General features: G+C 38.3%; 2 protein-coding genes across 41 annotated transcripts in view; one reads left to right on the forward strand and one right to left on the reverse strand.

Moving 5' to 3' along the window:
• The window catches only part of Creb1 (cAMP responsive element binding protein 1), a 69,337-nt gene extending 51,795 nt beyond the window's left edge, over window positions 1–17,542 (forward strand). For 19 of the 34 annotated variants that reach the window (XR_015628937.1, XM_087567814.1, XM_087567811.1 and 16 more), the window contains one exon: window positions 11,782–17,542. Coding sequence is in view for 20 of the 34 variants with exons in the window: in XM_087567814.1 (XP_087423940.1) it covers window positions 11,782–11,926 (145 nt within the window). In the remaining 14 variants the exon portion in view is untranslated. The remainder of the gene's footprint in view (window positions 1–11,781) is intronic. The other 15 variants (XR_015628935.1, XR_015628940.1, XR_015628931.1 and 12 more) reach the window with 6 other exon arrangements.
• Mettl21a (methyltransferase 21A, HSPA lysine) overlaps window positions 1–20,948 on the reverse strand; it is a 76,075-nt gene that overhangs the window by 43,376 nt on the left and 11,751 nt on the right. The window lies entirely within an intron of this gene.

Genomic DNA, 20,948 nt, shown 5'->3' on the forward strand with positions numbered 1-20,948 from the left:
ATAGCTACTTTGCCTCAAGATCTTCATACCAAAATCCAGGTCAGCTTCAAGATCAGGATCAAAGGTGAGCCTTCCAATTCTGGGTTGTAGTTCATTCCAGATATAGTCAAGTTGACAACCAGGAATAGCCACTACACTAACCTTTCCTAGGTATCTTGTAAATCCAATCTAAATCCAGTCAAGATTAGATATGCTTCTTCTGGTATTAATTTTCTATCCCAGATTTCTTTTGATTAGTATTTAGAGTATCCTTCACCAGCCTTTAGTTCCTCACATATACATCCTCTAGAGAACATATAATTAATACATTGCCTAATTTTTTTTAGGAATTAGCAGACTCTGTACCATGGATCAAATCTTGCTTAGAATCGGTTTCGTTTATCTGTGCCTGTTGATGTGTTGGTATGGCAACAAAGGAACATATTTACTATCTGGTATTTTATAGAAAATTTTGTCTTCTGATTTATCTTTTTAAAAGGGGTGTGTGTGTGTGTGTATACAGGTCCTGCTTAAATATGTATACAAATGAATGTGAAGGCCAGAGCATGGCAACAACAGGTGTCTTCCTCTAACATTCTTCACCTTAGTGTTTAGACAGGTTCTCTTACTGACCCAGAGCTCATTGATTGGCTAGACTGGCTGGCCAATGAGCTTGGAGGATCTGCCTGTTTCCACTTGCCCAGCATAAGGATTATAAAAACCAATATGTGCACTCACCCATAGCTTTTATGTGGGTGTGGGGACAGGCAGTTCAAATATTCAGATGTATAAGTCTACATTCAAAGTTACCCTGGGACACAAGCAGCCTATGGGTCAGAGGTTAGACAGATACCTGTTTTAGAATATTTAAAAACAACTGGAAAAGTTTAATATGTTTACCTTTTAGTGCTCCCCTCACCTCCCCCCCCCTTATCATGGTTTAGGCTGATGTATTGTTTTTCCTTTAAAAATAATTACGTTTATTTCTCAGAAATACATACTTATTGGCAGTGAATTGTTTCCAGCTTTGAGAAAATACTTGATCACATTTAAGATAGTTTTGCCTCCCTCTTTTTCTGTTCTCAGTTTTACTTTTGATTTCCAGAATACTATGTTATCTCTCTTCCCTTCCTCTACTCTTTTATCCCTTCCACATTTATCCTTATCATTAATTCTGAAAATGTCTTAATAGCTGTTTTAGGGTTTTACTGCTGTGAAGAGACACCACGACCAATGCAACTCTTATAAGGACAACATTTAATTGAGGCTGGCTTATAGGTCAGAGGTTCAGTCCATTATCATCAAGGTGGGAACATGGCAGCATCCAGGCAGGCATGGTACAGGAGGAGCTGAGAGTTCTATATCTTCATCTGAAGGCTGCTAGCAGAATACTGGCTCCCAGGGAGCTAGGATGAGGGTCTCAAAGTCACCCACAGTGACTTACTCCAACAAGGCCACACCTCCCAACAGTGCCACTCCCTGGGCTAAGCATATATAAATCATTAAGTAGCATTTCAGATAGTTTTCTGTCTGAGATTTCATTTCACATATGTTAGAACGTTTGAGACTATGACAGACCTTGGTAATTTTTCCCTTGTTTTTCAGTATATGTAACTTCTTGTGGCCTGTTTTTAGCCACACTGAGCTTTCTTCAGCTCTGTCACTTCTATTTTTATCCCTGTTGCTATTAGGTACTACTTTACTGCTGAGCTGACCCTCAGATATGCATAACATGCATCCTTTCTGAGACATTAGCCTATGTTATTATAGTTATCTGTGTTTTATATTAAATATTTCCAACATCTGAGCCATAGTTTATGAATTTGTTTGCTTATTTAAATCTGTCTAGTAATTGAAAGTCCAACACAAGGCAAAAGACTTTAAATACCACGTCATTTTTTTTTTAATATTTAAAGTAATATTTAATTCTGAGCACAGGAGATGACAGTAAACTGTAGATTAATTTTTTAAAAAACATTAGCCATTGAAGTTAGCACAGTCCCAGTCACCAGGATTCTTGGAGATGAAGCTTGATGCCTTGTTGACAAAAAAAGTTTTTTAACCATGGCTTTTGGGGGGGGGGGAGGTGTTAAAGCACAAAATAAATTGAAGAACATACAAAATGATGTAGTAAACAGTGCTCACAGATCACCAAAATTTAAAATGTTAAATTGTTACATTCTTAAGAGATGTACTAATTCAAAACAACCTCCATCAAAACCACAGTGGTGTTCTTTGTAATGGTAAAAAAGTTCATAAAGTTCACATTAAAACACAAAAGATCACAAATTCTCAAAGCAATGCCAAGCCAAAAAAATAACATTAAATATTTTAACACCAGATTTCAAATTATCTGAGAGAGCCCCAGTGACAAAGAGTGCATGGTATGGACACAAAGTCAGGGAGGGTTAAGAGTAGAGTAGAACGGAGCAGCTGCACACACTAGATGTGGACAAAGGTATCGAAACCATACATTGAAAAAGAGACAAGCTCTTCAACAAATAATGCAGGAAATCTTGTCAGTTCACATATAGGAGGTGAAACTGGATCCTTACTTTGTGTGTTGTACATCAATCAATTGAAAATGAACTAAAGATGTGATTGTAAGACTCAGAACACAAACCATGAGGAAAAACTATAGGTGCATTCAGTGGCTTTCCTAAAAGGACTGTAGGATCTCAGGTGATTATCACAGGACTTACTCAGTTGAAACACATGAAATCAAAATGTTCCTTTGCAGCAAAAGAAATAATCAGCAGGATGAAAATATAGACTACAGAATAGGAAAAAAAATAGCCAACTACATATTTAAGAAAGGGTTGAAACCTAAAATTATAAAGAATTCAAAATTTAAACTTAGGAAATTGGTCTAGTCAATAAATAGAAAAGTGAATTACATCATGGTCCTCAAAGAAAGACAGATACACATCCAATAACTATATGAAAATTTTTCACTATTCAAATTAGCCGAATCCAACTGAAAATTATACTGGATTCTATATTATTTCAAAATGGCTATCATCAAGAATAAAGAATAATAATGCTAGAAACCGTAGCAGAAGGGTGAAATCTACTGCTAGGGAAATATAAACTGTTCCAAGTATTGTTGGAATCATTTTGGAATTTCCTCAGAAAACAAAATTGTAACTACTGCTCGATCTGTTCTTCAGCTCCTGAAAATCTAACCAAAGAGATTGGAGCCAGCAAAGAAATTCTGCCCATCTAGGTTCACTACAGCAGAATGCCTGATAGCCACAATGTCATTCAGGGATGAGCAATTACAAACAAAGTAGTAAATGGATACCATGTAGTTCTATATAATGTACAGGAAAATGGATGGGACTGAGGATTTTGTCAAAATAACTGAGCTAGAGTCAGGAAGACATGAAACATGTTTCATCTTCTATGTAGAACATAGATTTTGAGTGGGGAAGGATCATATGAGAGGAAATGGGGGAGGAAAGGGAACAACGAGAAGAGAGGAGGATGGCAGAACATGAGCAAAGTCCCAATATAAAGGATGACAGTGTCACAGGGAATTCAATTATGTAGTATTCCAACAACTTAAAAATAATATTTAAAGAATCTTTAGAAAGGAATTATGATTAAAGTACAAACAAGGTAGTGTTTCTGTAGATATCTGTTTAATCTATTTGGTTCATAACTTCTGTTAGTCTCACCTTGTCTCTGTTTAGTTTCTGTTTCCATGATCTGTCCATTGATGAGAGTGGGGTGTTGAAATCTCCTACTATTATTGTGTGAGGTGCAATGTGTGTTTTGAGCTTTAGTAAGGTTTCTTTTACGTATGTAGGTGCCCTTGTATTTGGAGCATAGATATTTAGGATTGAGCGTTCATCTTGGTGGATTTTTCCTTTGATAAATATGAAGTGTCCTCCATCTTTTTTGATGACTTTTGGTTGAAAGTCGATTTTACTCGATATTAGAATGGCTACTCCAGCTTGTTTTTTGGAACCATTTGCTTGGAAAATTGTTTTCCAGCCTTTTACTCTGTGGTAGTGTCTGTCTTTGTCCTGAGGTCTGTTTCCTGTATGCAGCAAAAACCTGGGTCCTGTTTATGTATGCAGTCTGTTAGTCTATGCCTTTTTATTGGGGAATTGAATCCATTGATATTAAGAGATATTAAGGAATAGTGATTGTTTTGTTGTTAGAGGTGGAATTATGTTTGTGCGGCTACCTTCTTGTGTTTGTTGAAAGAAGATTGATTTTTTTTTCTTTTTGTAGGTTGTAGTTTCTCTCTTTGTGTAGTTCTCCATCTCTTATGTAGAGCTGGATATGTGGAAAGATACTGTGTAAATTTGATTTTGTCATGGAATATCTTGGTTTCTCCATCTAAGTTAATTGAGAGTTTTACTGGATAATAGTAACCTGGGCTGGCATTCATGTAGAGTCTGTGTGACATCTGCCCAGGATCTTCTGGCTTTCAGATGTCTCTGGTGAGAAGTCTGGTGTAATTTGAATAGGTCTGCCTTTATATGTTACTTGACCTTTTCCCCTTACTGCTTTCAATATTCTTTGCTTTGTGAATTTGGTGTTTTGATTGACTATTATGTGACGGGAGGAATTTCTTTTCTGGTCCAATGTATTTGGAGTTCTGTGGGCTTCTTATATGTTCATGGGCATATCTTTCTTTAGGTTAAGGAAGTTTACTTCCATAATTTTGGTAATTAAGGTATTTACTGGCCCTTTAAATTGCCAATCTTCGCTCTCTTCTATACCTATTATCCTTAGGTTTGATCTTCTCATTGAGTCCTGGATTTCCTAGTTGTTTTGGGTTAGGAGCTTCTGGCATTTTGCAACTTTTTTGACTATTGTGTCAGGGTTTTCTGTGTATCTTTTGCCCTTGAGATTCTCTCTTCAATCTTTTTTATTCTGTTGGTGATGCTTGCATGTATGACTCCTGATCTCTTTCCTAGGTTTTCTATCTCCAGGGTTGTCTCTCTCTTTGTGATTTCTTTATTCTTTCTATTTCTGTTTTTAGATCCTGGATGGTTTTATTCAATTCCTTCACCTGTTTGGTTGTGTTTTCCTGTAACTCTTTAAGGGATTTTTGTGTTTCTTCTTTAAGGGCTTCTACTTGTTTACGTGTGTTGTCCTGTATTTCTTTAAGGGAGTTATTTATGTCCTTCTTAAAGTCCTCTACATCATCATGAGATGTGATTTTTAAATCCAAATTTTGCTTTTCCAGTGTGTTAAGGTATTTAGTATTTGGTGGGTGGGAGGACTGGGTTCCGATGATGCCAAGTAGTCTTAGCTACTTATTCTGTTGCTTAGCTTCTTGTGCTTGCCTCTTGCCCTCTGGTCATCCCTGATGTTAGCTGGTCTTGCTGTGTCTGACTAGAGCTTGTCCCTCCTCTAGGTCTGTGAGCCTGTGATCTTAGGCGTAAGAGCACTCCTGGGAGATCAGCTCTCTGTAGGCAGGCTTTGGGTACAGAGGGCTGTAGGACAGCCTTAGCTATGGGTGCAGATGAAGACCAAAATGATCTTGTCCCAGGCTGCTCTGTGGTTCTTGTGTCCTGTGTGCTCCTGGCAGGTACCTCTTTGGACAGTTATTGGAGTGAAAGTGGGGTCTCACTTGTGGGCTTAGGAGTGAGAGCACTCCTGGGAGACAGCTTTCTCCGGGCAGGCTTTGGATCTGCAGGGCTGTGGAACAGCCTTAGCTCTGGGCAGAGATGGAGACCAGAAGCTGCCAGGTCATTTTTTTAAGCCTCGACATAGGAACATTTTTCTCCTATTTGGAAGGAGGACATTGCTACTGTCTAGGGGGGGAGTTAGGCTGTTCTGTTAGGGTCACTGTCGCTGAACCACAGGCTTCAAGAGTGTTGAGAACTAGCTTGTTTTGGGGGTAAGGATCATTTTCCAGAGCATTAGCTGTTTGATTTATTTTGGTGTCATTTTTCCACACTGTGGCTCACATAGGGGTTTGTATTTGGGGCTATTTTCCAGGAGTATCTGTTCTGATTAAGGCTCGGACTCCGGCATCTATCTCTCTCTTAGTCTCAAGATGATGTAACTTTTCTCTAAGAGCTATAGTGAATGCTGGAGTAAGGCCTGGAAGGTTGCCCTTTCCTTAATTGCTTTAACCCTTACTCAGCCAGGGTGTGGTGGGCTCCTGTAGTCCCAGCACTCAGACCAGAGGATTGAGATTTTGAGGACAACAAGGTCTACTCAGCAGGACTGAGACAGAAGCACAGGCTGTTGTGCACATAACACATCCATTTCTTGATCCTCCCACTCAGCTGTGCTCCTTCCCCTGTATCTGTACCACAGAAGATTGTTAGGACTCTGCATTCTTTCCAGAGAAGAAAGCATTCAAGAGCATGCAAATTTCTATAGTCTCCATGCTCTACAGAGGTTAAAACTACCCTTCTCAGCAGATAGCACTTAAAGTGAAATGACAAAACACGTTTACTGTTATCTAGTTGCCTCTATCCCAAATAAGGTGTTTATCTCCTTAAATTTTAGTAACCTTCTTCCTTACATAATTTGCAAGGCACATATATGCTTCTGTTACAAATAATTCATGTTTTCCAAAACTAGAATATTTTTACTTTTTACTGCTAGAATTATTGAACAATAGATATATCTTTTGAATGTATGAATTTGTTTTGAAGCTTGCTGAAAGAATACATTTTTTTATTCTCTTAATTTGTTAAGATGTTTCAAGCCTCCCTTTTAATCCTGGAAGAAAAAAAAAACAGCAGAATTTAATATCTTGACCATTTTTAAGCGTACAGTTCAGGGGTACTATGTATATTATCATCATGGTTTAATAGATTTCCAGAACATTTTTATCTTGCAAAACACTCAACCTAATGGTCATGAGTATAATGTGTGTGGGCACTACCCATGTAACTGAGGTAGGTTTGCTATGAATTTGAGACCAACCCATGCTGTTCACAGTAAGTTCCATGCTAATCTGTGATGTAGAGCAAGATCTCTCAAAACAAGAACCCCAAACCTCTCTGTATTAAACCCCCACTATCCCCATTCCTATCTTCTGGCAGATGAATAAGCGTTAATCTTAGAAGCAGAATTCTACAGTTTCGTCTTTTATGATTAGCTTACTTCACAAAGCAGGGTTCACATTATAGCACATACCAAGGTGTTCTTCATTTTAAAGGCCAAGTAACAGTTTATTGTATGTAAGCACCTTGTTTTCTTCATCCATTTGTCATATATGTGTATATATGAGATTGATGAATTGTATGCTTAATTCTATTCATAGTGTTCTACACACATACACACACCATTCTGTTGGTCAGCCTTGGCAGAAATTGGGCCATTTGTAAATGCTATGCATTCTACAGGTTTGCTCAGCTATAGCACTTTATATTCCCAATTGTAGATAGAACTGTGCTAGCTTCTTACATCCTTTCGTTTAATACTTTCATTTAATAATTTCTTATAGTATTGATTGTCATTTTTAGTATAGCTCTCCTAATAGTTGTCAAGTACTATCTTGTGGTTCTGATTTGCATTCCCCTAGTTATTGATATTGAGCCTATTGTCTATCTGTGTATCATCTAAGTCTGTGCTAAAATTTTGTACGTGCGTGTGTGTATGTGTGTGTGCGCGCGCAACCCTTTGTTTTCACCTTATTTTTTTGTAAAAATGTTTCTCAATGAACCTGGAGCTTCTGGAGCTTGACAGCTAGAATAGCTACCTGGCAAGCCTCAGGGACCTACCTGTCACTGCTCATGTGTTTCTGTACAGAAAGTCTTTACCTGTCAAAACTGTCCTTCACTTTCTCCTTACCAGGTTCTGTTGTCAGATTTTATGTGAAAGTCTGTGATCCATGTGAAGTTGAGTTTTGTATAGGGTGAAAATCTGTTTGGATTCTTCCGCATCTAGTGATCTAGTTTTATTGGCACCATTTGTTGAAGATGATGTCTGTTTCAGTATGTATTTATCAGTAATCAGGTGTCCATAGATGTCTGGGTGCATTTGTGTCTGGGTCTTTAATTTGAGTTTTTGACTAGTGTGTCTCTTCTTGTGCCATTACCATGCTCGTTTTATTACTATAGCTCTGTAGTACAAGATGGCATCAGGGCTAGCAATATCTCCTGCAGTCCTTTTATTCAGGATTGTTTTAACTATCCTGGGGTTTTTATGTTTCCATATGAAGCGGAAAATTGTCCTTTCAAATTCCCTGGAGATTTGTGTTGGAATTTTGATGGGCATATTTATTACTTTTGCTAGGATGGCCATTTTTACTGTATTAATCCTACCGATCCATGAGCATGGAAAGTCTTTCTATCTTCTGATATCTTCAATTTCTTTCTTATTGTCTTAAAGTTTTTATTATAAAGTCTGTCGATTACTTAGATAGAATGATCCCAAAATACTTTATATTATTTAAGGCTATTGTGAAAGGAATTATATCCTTGATTTTAGTCCACTTGTCATTTGCATAGAAGAGTTACTGATTTATGTAGCCATCAGCTGTGCTGACTGTCCCCCAGCTATAGGAGTTTGCTGGTGGAGTTTTTGATTCACTTATGTATAACATCATATCATCTCTAAGTAAAGATACGTTGGCTTTTCCTTTCCTATTTGTATCCCCTTGATCTCCTTCAGTCATCTTATTGCTCTAGCTAAATTCAAGTACTGTATTGAATAGATATAGAACAAATGGACAGCCTTGTCTTGTACCTGATTTAGTAGTATTGCTTTGAGTTTGTCTCCATTTAAATTGATGCTGGGTATAGGCTTAGTGTTGATTGCCTTTATTTTATTGAGGTATGTCCCTTGTAACCCTAATCTCTCCAGGACTTTGTGAAGAAGTGTTGTCAACTAATGAAAATATTTTGTGATTTTTTTTTTTTTTGTCTTTTGGTTTGTTTATATGGTAGATTACATTTATCTATTTACATATGTTGAGCCATCCCTATATCTCTGGAATGAATCCTACTTGATCAGGGTTGATGATCTCTTTGATGTGCTCATGAATTCAGTTTGGAAGTTTTTTCTTGAGAATTTTTGAAGTTATGTCCATAATGGGGAATTGGTCTGTAATTCTCTTTCTTTGTTGGGTCTTTATGTGGTTTGGCTATCAGGGCCCACATAAAAAGAGTTGGGCAATGATTCTGTTTTGTAGAGTATTGTGAGAATTATTGGCATTAAATATTCTTTGAAAGTCTGGTAGAATTGTATTTGCTAAAATCATCTGGCCTTGGGCCTGATTTTTGGGGGGAAGACAGTTAATGACTGCTTTATTAGAGGTCGTGGGTCTAATTAAACTGTTTATCTGATCTTGGTTTTCCTATTGAGAAAAATTACCCATTTCTTTTAGATTTTTACAATTTGGTGGAATAATGGTTTCTAAGTATGTCCTTGTAGTTCTCTGGATTTCCTTGGGTCTGTTGTTGTGCCACACTTTTCATTTTTTAATTTTGTTAATTTGAATATTCCCTCTCTGCCTGTTAGTTAATTTGGATAAGGGTTTGCTAATGTTAATGATTTTTCTCAAAGGACCAACTCTGTTTCATTGATTCTTTGTTTTGTTTCTATTTTAATGATTTGGGCCCTGAGTTTTATTATTTCTTTCCCTCTACTACTTTGAGGTGTGTAGTGAGAATTTTGGGATTTTCGGTTTCTTTGACCAAAAAAAGTGCAGACATGGGGCTACTTCAGACCGTCCACAGCAGCTCTGATCTGCCTCGTGCTCTGGTTTCTTAGTGATAGTTTCTGGGAGGGTGTGATGTTTGGAATTCTGGTGACTTCAGAGGGTTCAGAAAGGCTAGGCCCAGAGGGGTTGTGGGTTATTGGGTGGTGGTGGTGGTTTGTTAATTAGTCGTGTGCAAAGAAGAAACAAGAAAAAGAAGAAATCCCTGAGAGTGAAGATAATCTTGCCCCGAGGAATTTGAGCCCCTAATCAGCAGGAAGTAGTCTGAAGATAATGACGTCTACTTCCCCCTCTATGCTTTTTTCTCCCCTATCTAATGTTAGTGGGTTGAAAGGGTAGAAGAAAAAGAACCTACAAACGTAGCCAAAGTCCAGAAGTATTTCTGCTTTTTGTTCTAGAGCTTTCGTGTATGTTGTCAAGTTACTTTGTATGAGATCTCTGCAATGTCTTTTTTCATGCAAGCACTTAAAGCTATGAACTTGCCTCTTAGAACCAACGTGGTAGTGTTCCATGAGTTTGGATGTTGTGTATTCGTTTTCGTCCAATTCTAGGAAGTCTTTAGTTTCTTACTGTCTGGGTGGACCCATCTTTCATTCCAGAGTGTGTTGTTCAGTTTCCACACAGTTTGTAGGATGTCTTTTGCCAGGAATTTTTAGATTTAACATTTTCTTTGATCATTTCTTGTGTCCTGTCTTCAAAACCTGAGATTCTCTCATCATCTTTGTTCTCTGTTGGTGTGGCTTGACTCTGTAGTTCCTGTTCCAAGTTTTATCTCCAGATTTTCCCAGTTTGGGTTTCCTTTATTGACTCTTGTTTCCACTTTCAGGTTTTGAACTGTTTTATCCCTTCCATTCCACTCCTTGTTTGTGACTTCATGGATGTCTTTAAGGGATTTCTTCATTTCCTCTATCATATTGATGAAGGCTATTTTTAAGTCTTTGCTTGTGTTTCAGCTCTGTTACAGTACTCCAGGCCTGCTCTGGTGGGTTTGCTGGGGTCTAGTGGAGACATTGTCCTGGCTATTACTAGTTTTATGCTGACATCTAGGCATCTGGTTTGAGAAGAATGAAATTCTGGGTGCTGGAATCTGATCTTGTGTTTGTTTTAAGGGTGATTTAGTCCTTGGTTTCTGTTGCCCTCTGATTCTTAGGCGAGTGTGGTTGCTCTATGTTGCCTAGTAGGAAATTCTTCTGGGATCTGACACGTCTAGGATGGTCCTAGACTTGGGGTGCACAGGGAGGAGCAAAGCAGGGTGTTCCACCAAGATCTGCTTAGACCCCGGGAATGGGGTCAGAGTGAGAAGTCACAAGTAATCTTCTATAGGGTAGGGGTGTGTGACTGGGGGACTAGACTTGGAGGAATTTAGGGAGAGTTGAGGATGGGTGCAGGAATGGGGCACAGAGGCCTCTATATGATCTGCATAGCTAGGGATTGGATTTGGATTAGAGGAAATGTAAGTGAAGATCAGGAATTAGTCTACCTTGTTGCCCTGGTCAGAGTGGCATCTGGATTCCAGGGGGAGTTCCTGTGGAGTCAGGGTCTGGGGTAAGGCAATGAGTTGGGGGCAGGAGGCAGAGGTTAGCAGGCTTTGAAGGAAGCCTCTGCAGGTGTTCTGCTGCAAAGCTGGGAATGAGACTGGGAATTAGATTTGGAGAAACAGAGGGGAAAAGGAGATCTGCAGTTGGCCTACATACTTCCCAATAACCTTCCTTTATAAGAGTCTTGCATTAAATCTGAAGCTCAAGGATTGAGCTAGGCTCTATGGCCAGTCCATTCCATTCACTCTGCCTCTGTCCCAGCCCATTGTTGGCTTTTATCAGGGTGCAGGGCATATGAATCCAGTCTACTGCTAGTGCATCTGGCACTTTCCCTACTAAGCCAGTTTTAGGGAATTGAAAGTATGTTTTCTCCATAGTGCGTGTGCACATGTATGCAAGCAGATAAGTAAAGGAAAAAAGTAGGTTCTTACCTTCAACCATGCGGGATTCAGGGGTTGAACTCAGGGTGTTTAGCTAAGCAGCAAGGGGCAACCTAAACATCATTTACTGTATTATAATATCCTTTGCATATCTCAGCTGTTTCTCTAGAAACATTCTGTTCTGAAATTAGTGGAATGGAGTTTATGAACATAATGTTTTTGTGTTTTTCATTTTTAGGGAAGCAGCAAGAGAATGTCGTAGAAAGAAGAAAGAATATGTGAAATGTTTAGAGAACAGAGTGGCAGTGCTTGAAAACCAAAACAAAACATTGATTGAGGAGCTAAAAGCACTTAAGGACCTTTACTGCCACAAGTCAGATTAATTTGGGATTTAAATTTTCACCTATTGTGGTGGAAAATGGACTGGATTGGCCACAACCAGAAAGACAAATAAACATTTATTTTCTAAACATTTCTTTTTTCTATGCGCAAAACTGCCTGGAAGCAACTACAGAATCTCACTCATTTCTGCTTTCGCGTTAAACTGTGAATGTCCACAACCGCTTCCACTTCTGCCCTCACGAAGTAAATGTGCAGCGCCAGGAACCATGAGGAGACCTCTGCCCTCACCTCTACCACCCTCAAGAAGTAATCATTTGCTTATTTGTAAATTGTTGGGGGAAATGAGGAAAATGAAATCTTGGCTTTCTTATTTTTGTTTTAGGTTTGTTTTGTTTGTTTTCTTTTTAATGATTTCAAGGTTTGTGCTGAGCTCCGTGATTGCCTTAGGGACAATTACCCAGCCTCCTGAGCTGAAGTAATGTGTGGGACACATGAGGAAAGTAAGTAAGGTGCAATGAAGAAGTGTTGATTGCCAAATTGATGTTTTTACACTTCATTGTGGATTATGTAAAACTATTAAAGACATCCTTTAAATAAGGATCTTAGTGTGGTGTTGAGGAGTAAACATTCTATGTATGTTCCTCTCTTCAGTACTGACAACACGCTGTCCTTGGTTCTGGGAAGCGTTTGGTGGTAGTTACAGCTCTTCCATAGGGCAGTTGTTGCTTCTTCAGTTCTTGTGTGTTCGCCATTTGAATTAAAAGAAGTAGCCAGCTGAGTGGAAAATATGGTATTGAATTTTGAGTTCAGTTAAAATCATAGTATAAAGCTTATTTTGGTTAGTACTAAATCTTAATGAACAGGTGCTGGCCAGGAAGGCAACTCCTTGAGGTATAATAAGGTTTTTAATAAATAAAAACTTTTGTCCTTGCTTTCAAATTCCTTAACTGTCACTCATTTACCTGAAAAGCTATTTCTCATTCACTGGCATTTACACTGTGCAACCAACAGGAGCGTTTTCAAGATGCCCAGGCAAAGTGATTGCCCTCAGAAAGTACTAAATTGACAACTTTTCTTATATTCACATATTTTTATCTGAAAATCTCTTGGAATTTTCTTTAACTCGAAGTTACAAGGATGTGATTCTAAAACATTGTGTTAAATGCACACAAGAAAAGTAATTTTCTTCAGGCATTGGAATGTGTGCTATGGTACAATATTTGGCAAAACACTTTTTTTTCTACCAAAAAAAGGTGGTTCTGCTTTAACTATCCAAAAGCTGGTCTGTTTCTAAAGATGCTCCCTACTTAAATCTTAACTCATAGTCTACATTTGTATGTAACATTGTTTCTGATAAGACTTAATAATTCTTTTTTTTTTTCATTAAGCCTGATAAAATCTAAGAGTTACCTCTTTAAAAGACAAATAAGAGGACAGTGGAGGCCAGCATGTTAGATTATGTCATGTTTGAGAAAGAACTCAGACTCACAAGGAGGTTTTATATTTGCTTTGGGATATTAAGAAAGACGATCTTTATGTCAGAATATTAAGAGTGTAAAATGTTTGGCCCATTTTTAAAGTAAGACTTTAGGTTGCTGTCTGTAAATGTTGTATGTTGTTTATAACAAGCCATTGTCTTTTTTCAAGGATGAACAGTTTGTGAAGGAACATCATTCTAAGAGTTGAGTGATGTAATAATCCTTATGTCTGGACAGTTCACCAGATTCTCCAGAAGGCTTTCAAACGACTAAAGTTTGATGTTTGTCCTGCTGAGCTTACTGGGAAAGAGATAGCATAAAAACTGTCTGTACTAGCATGTAGATGTATCATTTGCTAAACTTGGTGAAACAAAAAATGAAGCAGAATCACAAATCTGTCAACAAACTGGAATTACTTGATATTAAGTCAAAATGTCAGATTGAGCATTTTAAATGTCACAAGTGGAAAATTTGAGGAGGGTGTAGACGTTGTAATCTCTAAGTGTCTGTCTTCAAAAGTTGAAGTTTTCTACATAGTGAGGAAATGGATGGTCCTCTTAACCCTTAGAGACCAAGGCAGCCTCAGTCATACTTCCTAATTGGATGGATATTAATTTACAGAGGCCTGGGCCTTTATGCTTGAAGCATGACTGTACTGGTTTGACTCCAGTTACTTCATGTGAGAAATATGTGGTGTTGTGAAATCTGCGTTTGAAATTTCAGTTCATACAGAAAGAAATCAAGCCGCTTTAATGCAAGCTGAATTTTTTTTAACATGAGAATTAGAAAAAAAATACCTTGTTTTTGAGCTACATGGAGAATCTTTATTAAGAAAATGACATAATTTTTTAGACTCTTAGAGCCAAGATTGTATGTGGCCACCTTACCAGTAATGTTTTTCTCTTCATATTGGCCAAAAGGGAATGAAAATGTCATAGGAATCTGTACATATGCTACTGATTTGCCTAGAAAATAGCAAGTTTGGTATTGCTCACTTTGCATATATTAGTGGCACTTTTATCTATAGGACAGATTAACTCTAATAAAAATGAAATGGGGAGGGGTTTATTTTTGATATATTACTCTTCTGAGTTTTCAAGCTTTGATAGTGTTTAACTGAAAAATGGTTTAGAAAGGGCTAGATCCAATATGTTCATATTTAAAAAATTGATATGAGATACAATTTAAGTTCTTTATCGAAAGCAAGTACCATATTAGCAACCATCATATTGTCCTAGGTGCTGCTTGTTTAGATGTTATAGAGTGGGTGGGGAAGTGGCATTTTGTAATATATGTGTACATATATACATACATACAGTATATCATCTAAATGCTCTGAGAGCTGTTATGTCAGGAATGCTGAGTATTATAGCATATTGAGGTCAGATGAGACTCCACTCTTCTGTGCATTCTCCTGCATCTCTTCTGGTGTTTCAGTGACTGTATTACTCCAGCACTCACAACTGGGTTTTCTCTTTTCTTCCAGTTTTTATTAATTTTTGGTTTTGTTGTTGTTTGGCTTGATGCTTTGAGTATGTTACCAGTCACTTGAAAACTCCTAAACCCCAAAGCCGCTTTCCCCTGCTTTGTTTCCGGCAGCTATAAATTGGTAAGAACATTTTGATAATAGCTTTTAAGAGACTTGTTTCAAGAATCATTTTGGGCAAAAACTTGTGGTGTTTCATTTGAACAGGGATTTTTGTCAGGACGAGTTTCGATGGTAGGTCAGCAAACAGTGCTAGTGTCTGAAGCACAAGACCAGTCAGGCAGGCTGTCCAATCAAAAGTCCTCTTGGCTGACGTTTGTCTCTGTCTCTCAGGACTCCTCCCTACTGTTTTCAACCACTTAGGTGACATGGATTCATACAAATATTGGGGCTCAGAAACAAACATTCATATAACCCGGAATGCTTTTACTTACTTGAAGTGACTTCAATCTAAATGTTGTCTTTCCTATTTAGGAAGCTTTAATTCTCTGTGGACTCCAGTCAGCTAGTAACGCAAGTTGGTTTCTCTCCCTATAGCTGCTTCATTTTCAGTTCCTTCCAGAGGCTTTTGTTTTGCCTTTGTAACACTGAAAACTATTGGCATATCACTCCCCGGGGCCCAATACAAAGGCTGTATATTTACTTGGGGTTGTACTTACAGTAATTCTTTGTAAATGTTCAGTGGAACTTGCACTTTTTTTAAAGACCCAGTTTGGGTATCAGCAACTTGGGAAATTCCTCATCCGTGAGTTCTCAGCTGACCCTTTTGTCTTCCTCCTCTTCAAATCATGACTCCTTAATGGAAGCTTTTCATTGATTACAATATCATAGATAGCCTTAAGCATGCTATAAAAGCTAAATATCTGGGAATTAGATTTGACTAATACTGAAGGAAAAATAAGTACTTATAATTTTAAATCTCATCCTCACTCCATCTATGTAGAGTATGCCAAAAAAAAAATATTCAGAAGATTACAAACCTTGTTAAAGCAATTTGTCATCATGGAAAACCATGTAATCATTGTTACTAAAACATTTTAATTTGGCTTTGTTAACTTGAGAGAAATGCTGCCTAAACTTGACTGGTTTCTGACTGAGGGGAGTAAAGACTGCTTTGTTAGGCCTGTAGGTGAGTCATTCTAGAATAAACTTGTTCACTGAAATGTACAAAGCACAACTAGAGTTTTGGGTGGCTTGTGTGTGTCTTGATTACTTTCAATGTTAATAATGTTGACTTTTTAAGTTAACAGTCACTGTTATGTACTAGGAACTGGTTTCCTTGACTTTCTAGAATCAATGGCCAAGAGAGGCATATAATCCTTGAGGGGTTGAAGGTATCATGAAGTTGAGTCAGTATGGAAGAATTTCAAACAAATTAAACAGGGTGCTGAAGTTCCGGCTGACTCATCTGCTCATGGTACGCTTACTGATTAGTGAATGTAGTTTTAAGCCTTTGTATGTGTCCTCAGGGGCAGACAAACTTTAACAAGGACCAGATAACATTTGAATGGAGGAATTATATTTCAGGTGTTTTAGCTTGAAATTTATTTTTTAAAAAAAGAAAAATTAAAAAAAATAAATAAGAGAGCAAAGTTTGGGAAGCGAGTTGTCAGTGTGAGAACAGACGCTGATGATGAGCCGGCCTGTCCCACTCTGGTGGGGCGGGGGCCAGCTGGGTAAATATTAAATTGTTACCAGCAAGAAAAAGGAAGAAGAGTAATAATCTATAGGAAGTATCCGAGAGGGTCAAACAGTAGGAAACTTCCCAGGCATGATCTACTTGCCCATAGAAGTATAGCATTTCTAAGCTTCTGTCTAATGGACATCTCGAGATGAGAGTAAGTCTGAGATGTTAAAAATCAGTAGAGAAGAAAGATCACTGCAGATCATAATCTATGTTGGCCACATGAAATGATTTATTATATTTGGGAAGTTTTATTTTCTTATGTTTTTTAAAATTGAATTGGTAAGTGCTTTATAGACGTATTTTTACCCAGGTGCCACTTCAATGTGTATGTAATAAAATTATTTATATTAAAAGTGGGAAATTTTGTCAACATTTTTCTGTGTGTGTAGATTTATTAGGATGGTGAAGAAGTGTGCTAGTTAGCAGTTTTCTGTGTAAAGCTGTCTTCAACTGATCTGTACACATCGGTTATAATGCCCCAGTGGAAGGGATCATTTCCAACCTAGACATGTCACTTGAAACTTTTGAAAAACAAAATAACCAGGGAAGTCCTAGAATGGTGTTTGGCTTTTTGGGTTTTCCTTGAGTACTGGAGTAGAAAATACCTCCCCGGAACTGTTAGCACAAAACAGGGTATGAGCTTTAACTCTGATGTTCCTATTGGAGAAGAATACTAATAACTATGAGAAGGGACATACATTTCTAATAACGTTCCCACAATCTAGAAACGTCCCTGTTTAAATTTTTTACCTAAATCTTTTTGTGCTTTATGTGTAAAGAATAAAAGTACCAAGACACCATGCATTTTATTAACACTATGTACATACTGGCTGCTTTGTGTTCAGAATGGTAGCAGTTACTTTGTATATTAAAGTGATCCTTGTGAATTTGTGAAATATTGTCATAAAGTGCTTTTCTTACTGTAATCTTTGTGGTATCAACTGTCATAATGCCCTTTTTACACAGACATTTATGTGCAGTCACATAAACATGCTTTTAAAATCTCTGTAAAGTCTCTTTTTTGGGCATGGGACACCCCTCCCCCCCCAAGCCTAGTATGTGTTTACCCTCATTTTCTTGGACTTGAGTTTATTTTGTCAAATGAGCAAAGATTGCATTAAATAATCACAGGCTTGTAATGCATAGCAACAGAAAACTATAATTTACACAACACATTTAAACACTCAATTTTACTGAATTTTTTTTGTCAGTAAGGTTGAGCAGTGATCTAAAACTCCCAAGTACTGTTCTCCTATTGAGTATCTAATGGAGACGTCCAGCAGCTTACAGTTAGGAAGTGTGTGCATGCCCTGAATGAACAATAACAACTCTGATCACCTTTATTCTGAATTATGTGATTATATAAAATGCAAAAGGTGGGCACGATAGCATGCCCTTGTAATCCCAGACTCAGGGACACAGAAGGCAGAAACAGGCTAGGTTGGGCTGTCTGTGTCTAGAAGCTCAGGTCACGTGAATTTCCTTTCTCCTTTCTGCAGAGCAACCACACCTGACTGAATTACTGAGACAAATTAAGAGTGAAAGGATGGAAGCTACCATGGTGGCACACACCTTTAGTCCCAGGATTTGAGAGACAGAGGCTAGCCTGGTCTACATAGTTCCAGGCCAGCCAGAGCTACATAGTGAGATCTCTTAACACACACACACCCCGAAAGGATGGCCAGCCAGAGCTACATAGTGAGATCCCTTAACACACACACCCCGAAAGGATGGTGTCGATTTTATGAGGACAAGAGGTATAAACCAGAGTTGTGCCAAGCAGTTTAGTCCTGTGATCATATTACTTGTAGGCTATTGGACCTCTGGAAAGATCGCAATGCCTATCTTTGTGTGACTGTCACTTGACCTTCATTTGAGGACATTGGAATTAGAGTAACAAAAGTACTTCTCAAAATCTAAACCATTCCTCCAAGAATTCAACTTTGTATAGTTGGAATCCCTTCCCTCTAAAATGAATTCTAATCTTTGTGTGTTACATTTACAGGGATGCACAGGTCCCAAACAACAAATTTCTCCTCCAAATTTGTCCCTTCTGGCATTTTCCATGTCATGAACGGCACCACATTCCATTAAGTTGACTGTCAAGCCCAGGAAAGCACTGTTCATCCATGCCACCTTGCCTGATACTAAATTTTCTTCACATTTTAAGCATTCTCCATATAAAGACTAATATCAAGTAAAAAGCCAGCTCATTTCCAGGAATGAATATTTTTATTTTTTAATTGATAATGTAATTAACAAAATTGTAAAGTGGACCATTTGCATTCACATATTGGGCATCCCAATCCTGTGCAGTCCACGAAGATTTCCATAATCTAGGTAAAATCCTATACCTACTAGATGGTTAACTTTCCCTTTTCTTAATTCCTCTGGCAACCCACAATCTGCTTTATGTGAATTTAGCAACTCAATATTTCAAATAAATGGAATCATAATGTGTGTATAACTTTTGTGTCTAGCTTTTTTTTTTTTTTATTAACTTGAGTATTTCTTATTTATATTTCGAATGTTATTCCCTTTCCCGGTTTCCGGGCAAACATCCCCCTAACCCCTCCCCCTCCCCTTCTATATGGGTGTTACCCTCCCCATCCTCCCCCCATTGCTGCCCTCCCCCCAACAATCACGTTCACTGGGGGTTCAGTCTTAGCAGGACCAAGGGCTTCCCCTTCCACTGGTGATCTTACTAGGATATTCATTGCTACCTATGAGGTCAGAGTCCAGGGTCAGTCCATGTATAGTCTTTAGGTAGTGGCTTAGTCCCTGGAAGCTCTGGTTGATTGGCATTGTTGTACATATGGGGTCTCGAGCCTCTTCAAGCTCTTCCAGTTCTTTCTCTGATTCCTTCAACGGGGGTCCTATTCTCAGTTCAGTGGTTTGCTGCTGGCATTTGCCTCTGTATTTGCTGTATTCTGGCTGTGTCTCTCAGGAGCGATCTACATCCGGCTCCTGTCGGCCTGCACTTCTTTGCTTCATCCATCTTGTCTAATTGGGTGACTGTATATGTATGGGCCACATATGGGGCAGGCTCTGAATGGGTGTTCCTTCTGTCTCTGTTCTAAACTTTGCCTCTCTATTCCGTGCCAAGGGTATTCTTGTTCCCCTTTTAGAAAAGGACTAGCTTTTTTTTTTTTATTAAATATGTTTCTATCACACTGGGATTAAACTCAGCACCTGTTCATACTAGTCCAGTGTTCTACCATAGCCTACATCTTCAAGTATGCTGGGATTGAACCCTGGGCTCTGTCTAGCATGCTAAGCAAGTAACCTAACACTGATCTGCATCCCTTAACTACTTTTATGTCTCTTTGTTGGTTTTGGAAGAAAAACTGGACTAGCAGAGCCAGTTTTACACAAGGCTATGATGTGTATAGACTTTCCTAGTCTGTTAATTTTCCCTTCTATTCCCATAATTAGCATCCCACATTGACTGAGGTTTTTTGTTTGGTTGTTTGGTTGGTTAGTTGGGGTGTTTTTGTTTTTGCCTGAAACTGTCTCAGGATTTTTAAACTTAACCCTTTCCTGGCTATGCCAAGCAGTATTTACAATTTTACAGCATTAAGAACCTTTGACAAGTCTTCAAATGTTGAAGCACAACTGAAGACTGCTAGATTATTCAGCTTGTGGGAGTGTGAGAACATTTCTCTAGCTTGCTAATACAGCCTCTCACTACACTGGACCCCACCCACCATTCTGTAAAGAACTTGAATGCTTCTTTTCTATGGGATGGATATGAGGAGTAGAAAGGTTACATGTAACACAGAAACTCACGTCTTTTAAAACTCAAGTCAGGTGCTGGACTCCAGTAAACTTACCAATCCTGTGTTGGGTTGTTTTTGTTTTTGGGGGGGAGGTTTTGGGGGGTTTTTTTTGTTTTTTTGTTTTTTTCTTAAGCACTCTAAATTGTTCTGTTAAAGAACTGGTAGAAAACGCTTTCAATAAAGAATAGCAATTATCTAAGGATATATAGCAAAGTGCAAGAGACTGAGACAGGAGGGTCAATTTAAGATCATCCTGCACGACATAGTGAGACCAGGTCTCAAAGGGCAAAGAAAAGTATAGTAGTGAAATAGCATTGATTCTTGATTGATAGTCTTACATACATTCAAGTAACTCCATTGTTGAGGGTATGCTTTCCTGTTTTAACAGCCTGAGAATCTATTTCTTGAGACTGATTGAATTAGAGAGAAAGGAAGACACAATGTTATACATTTGGATGGCCATAATGTCCTTTTTTTTAATGCACCGGTGTTACTGAGCTGCCTCTTATGACCACCTAAAAACTCAGTGTATGCTGTTTCCAGGAGAGACTATCTGCTAAGATTGCAGGCAAGCTGGGAGTGATGGCAGGAGCTGTTCCTGGTCCGCCTAGGCAGCATGGTTAGACTGTCTGA

Source organism: Rattus norvegicus, chromosome 9, assembly GCF_021556685.1.
Source record: "Rattus norvegicus strain SHRSP/BbbUtx chromosome 9, alternate assembly SHRSP_T2T, whole genome shotgun sequence".
Taxonomy (NCBI): domain Eukaryota; kingdom Metazoa; phylum Chordata; class Mammalia; order Rodentia; family Muridae; genus Rattus; species Rattus norvegicus.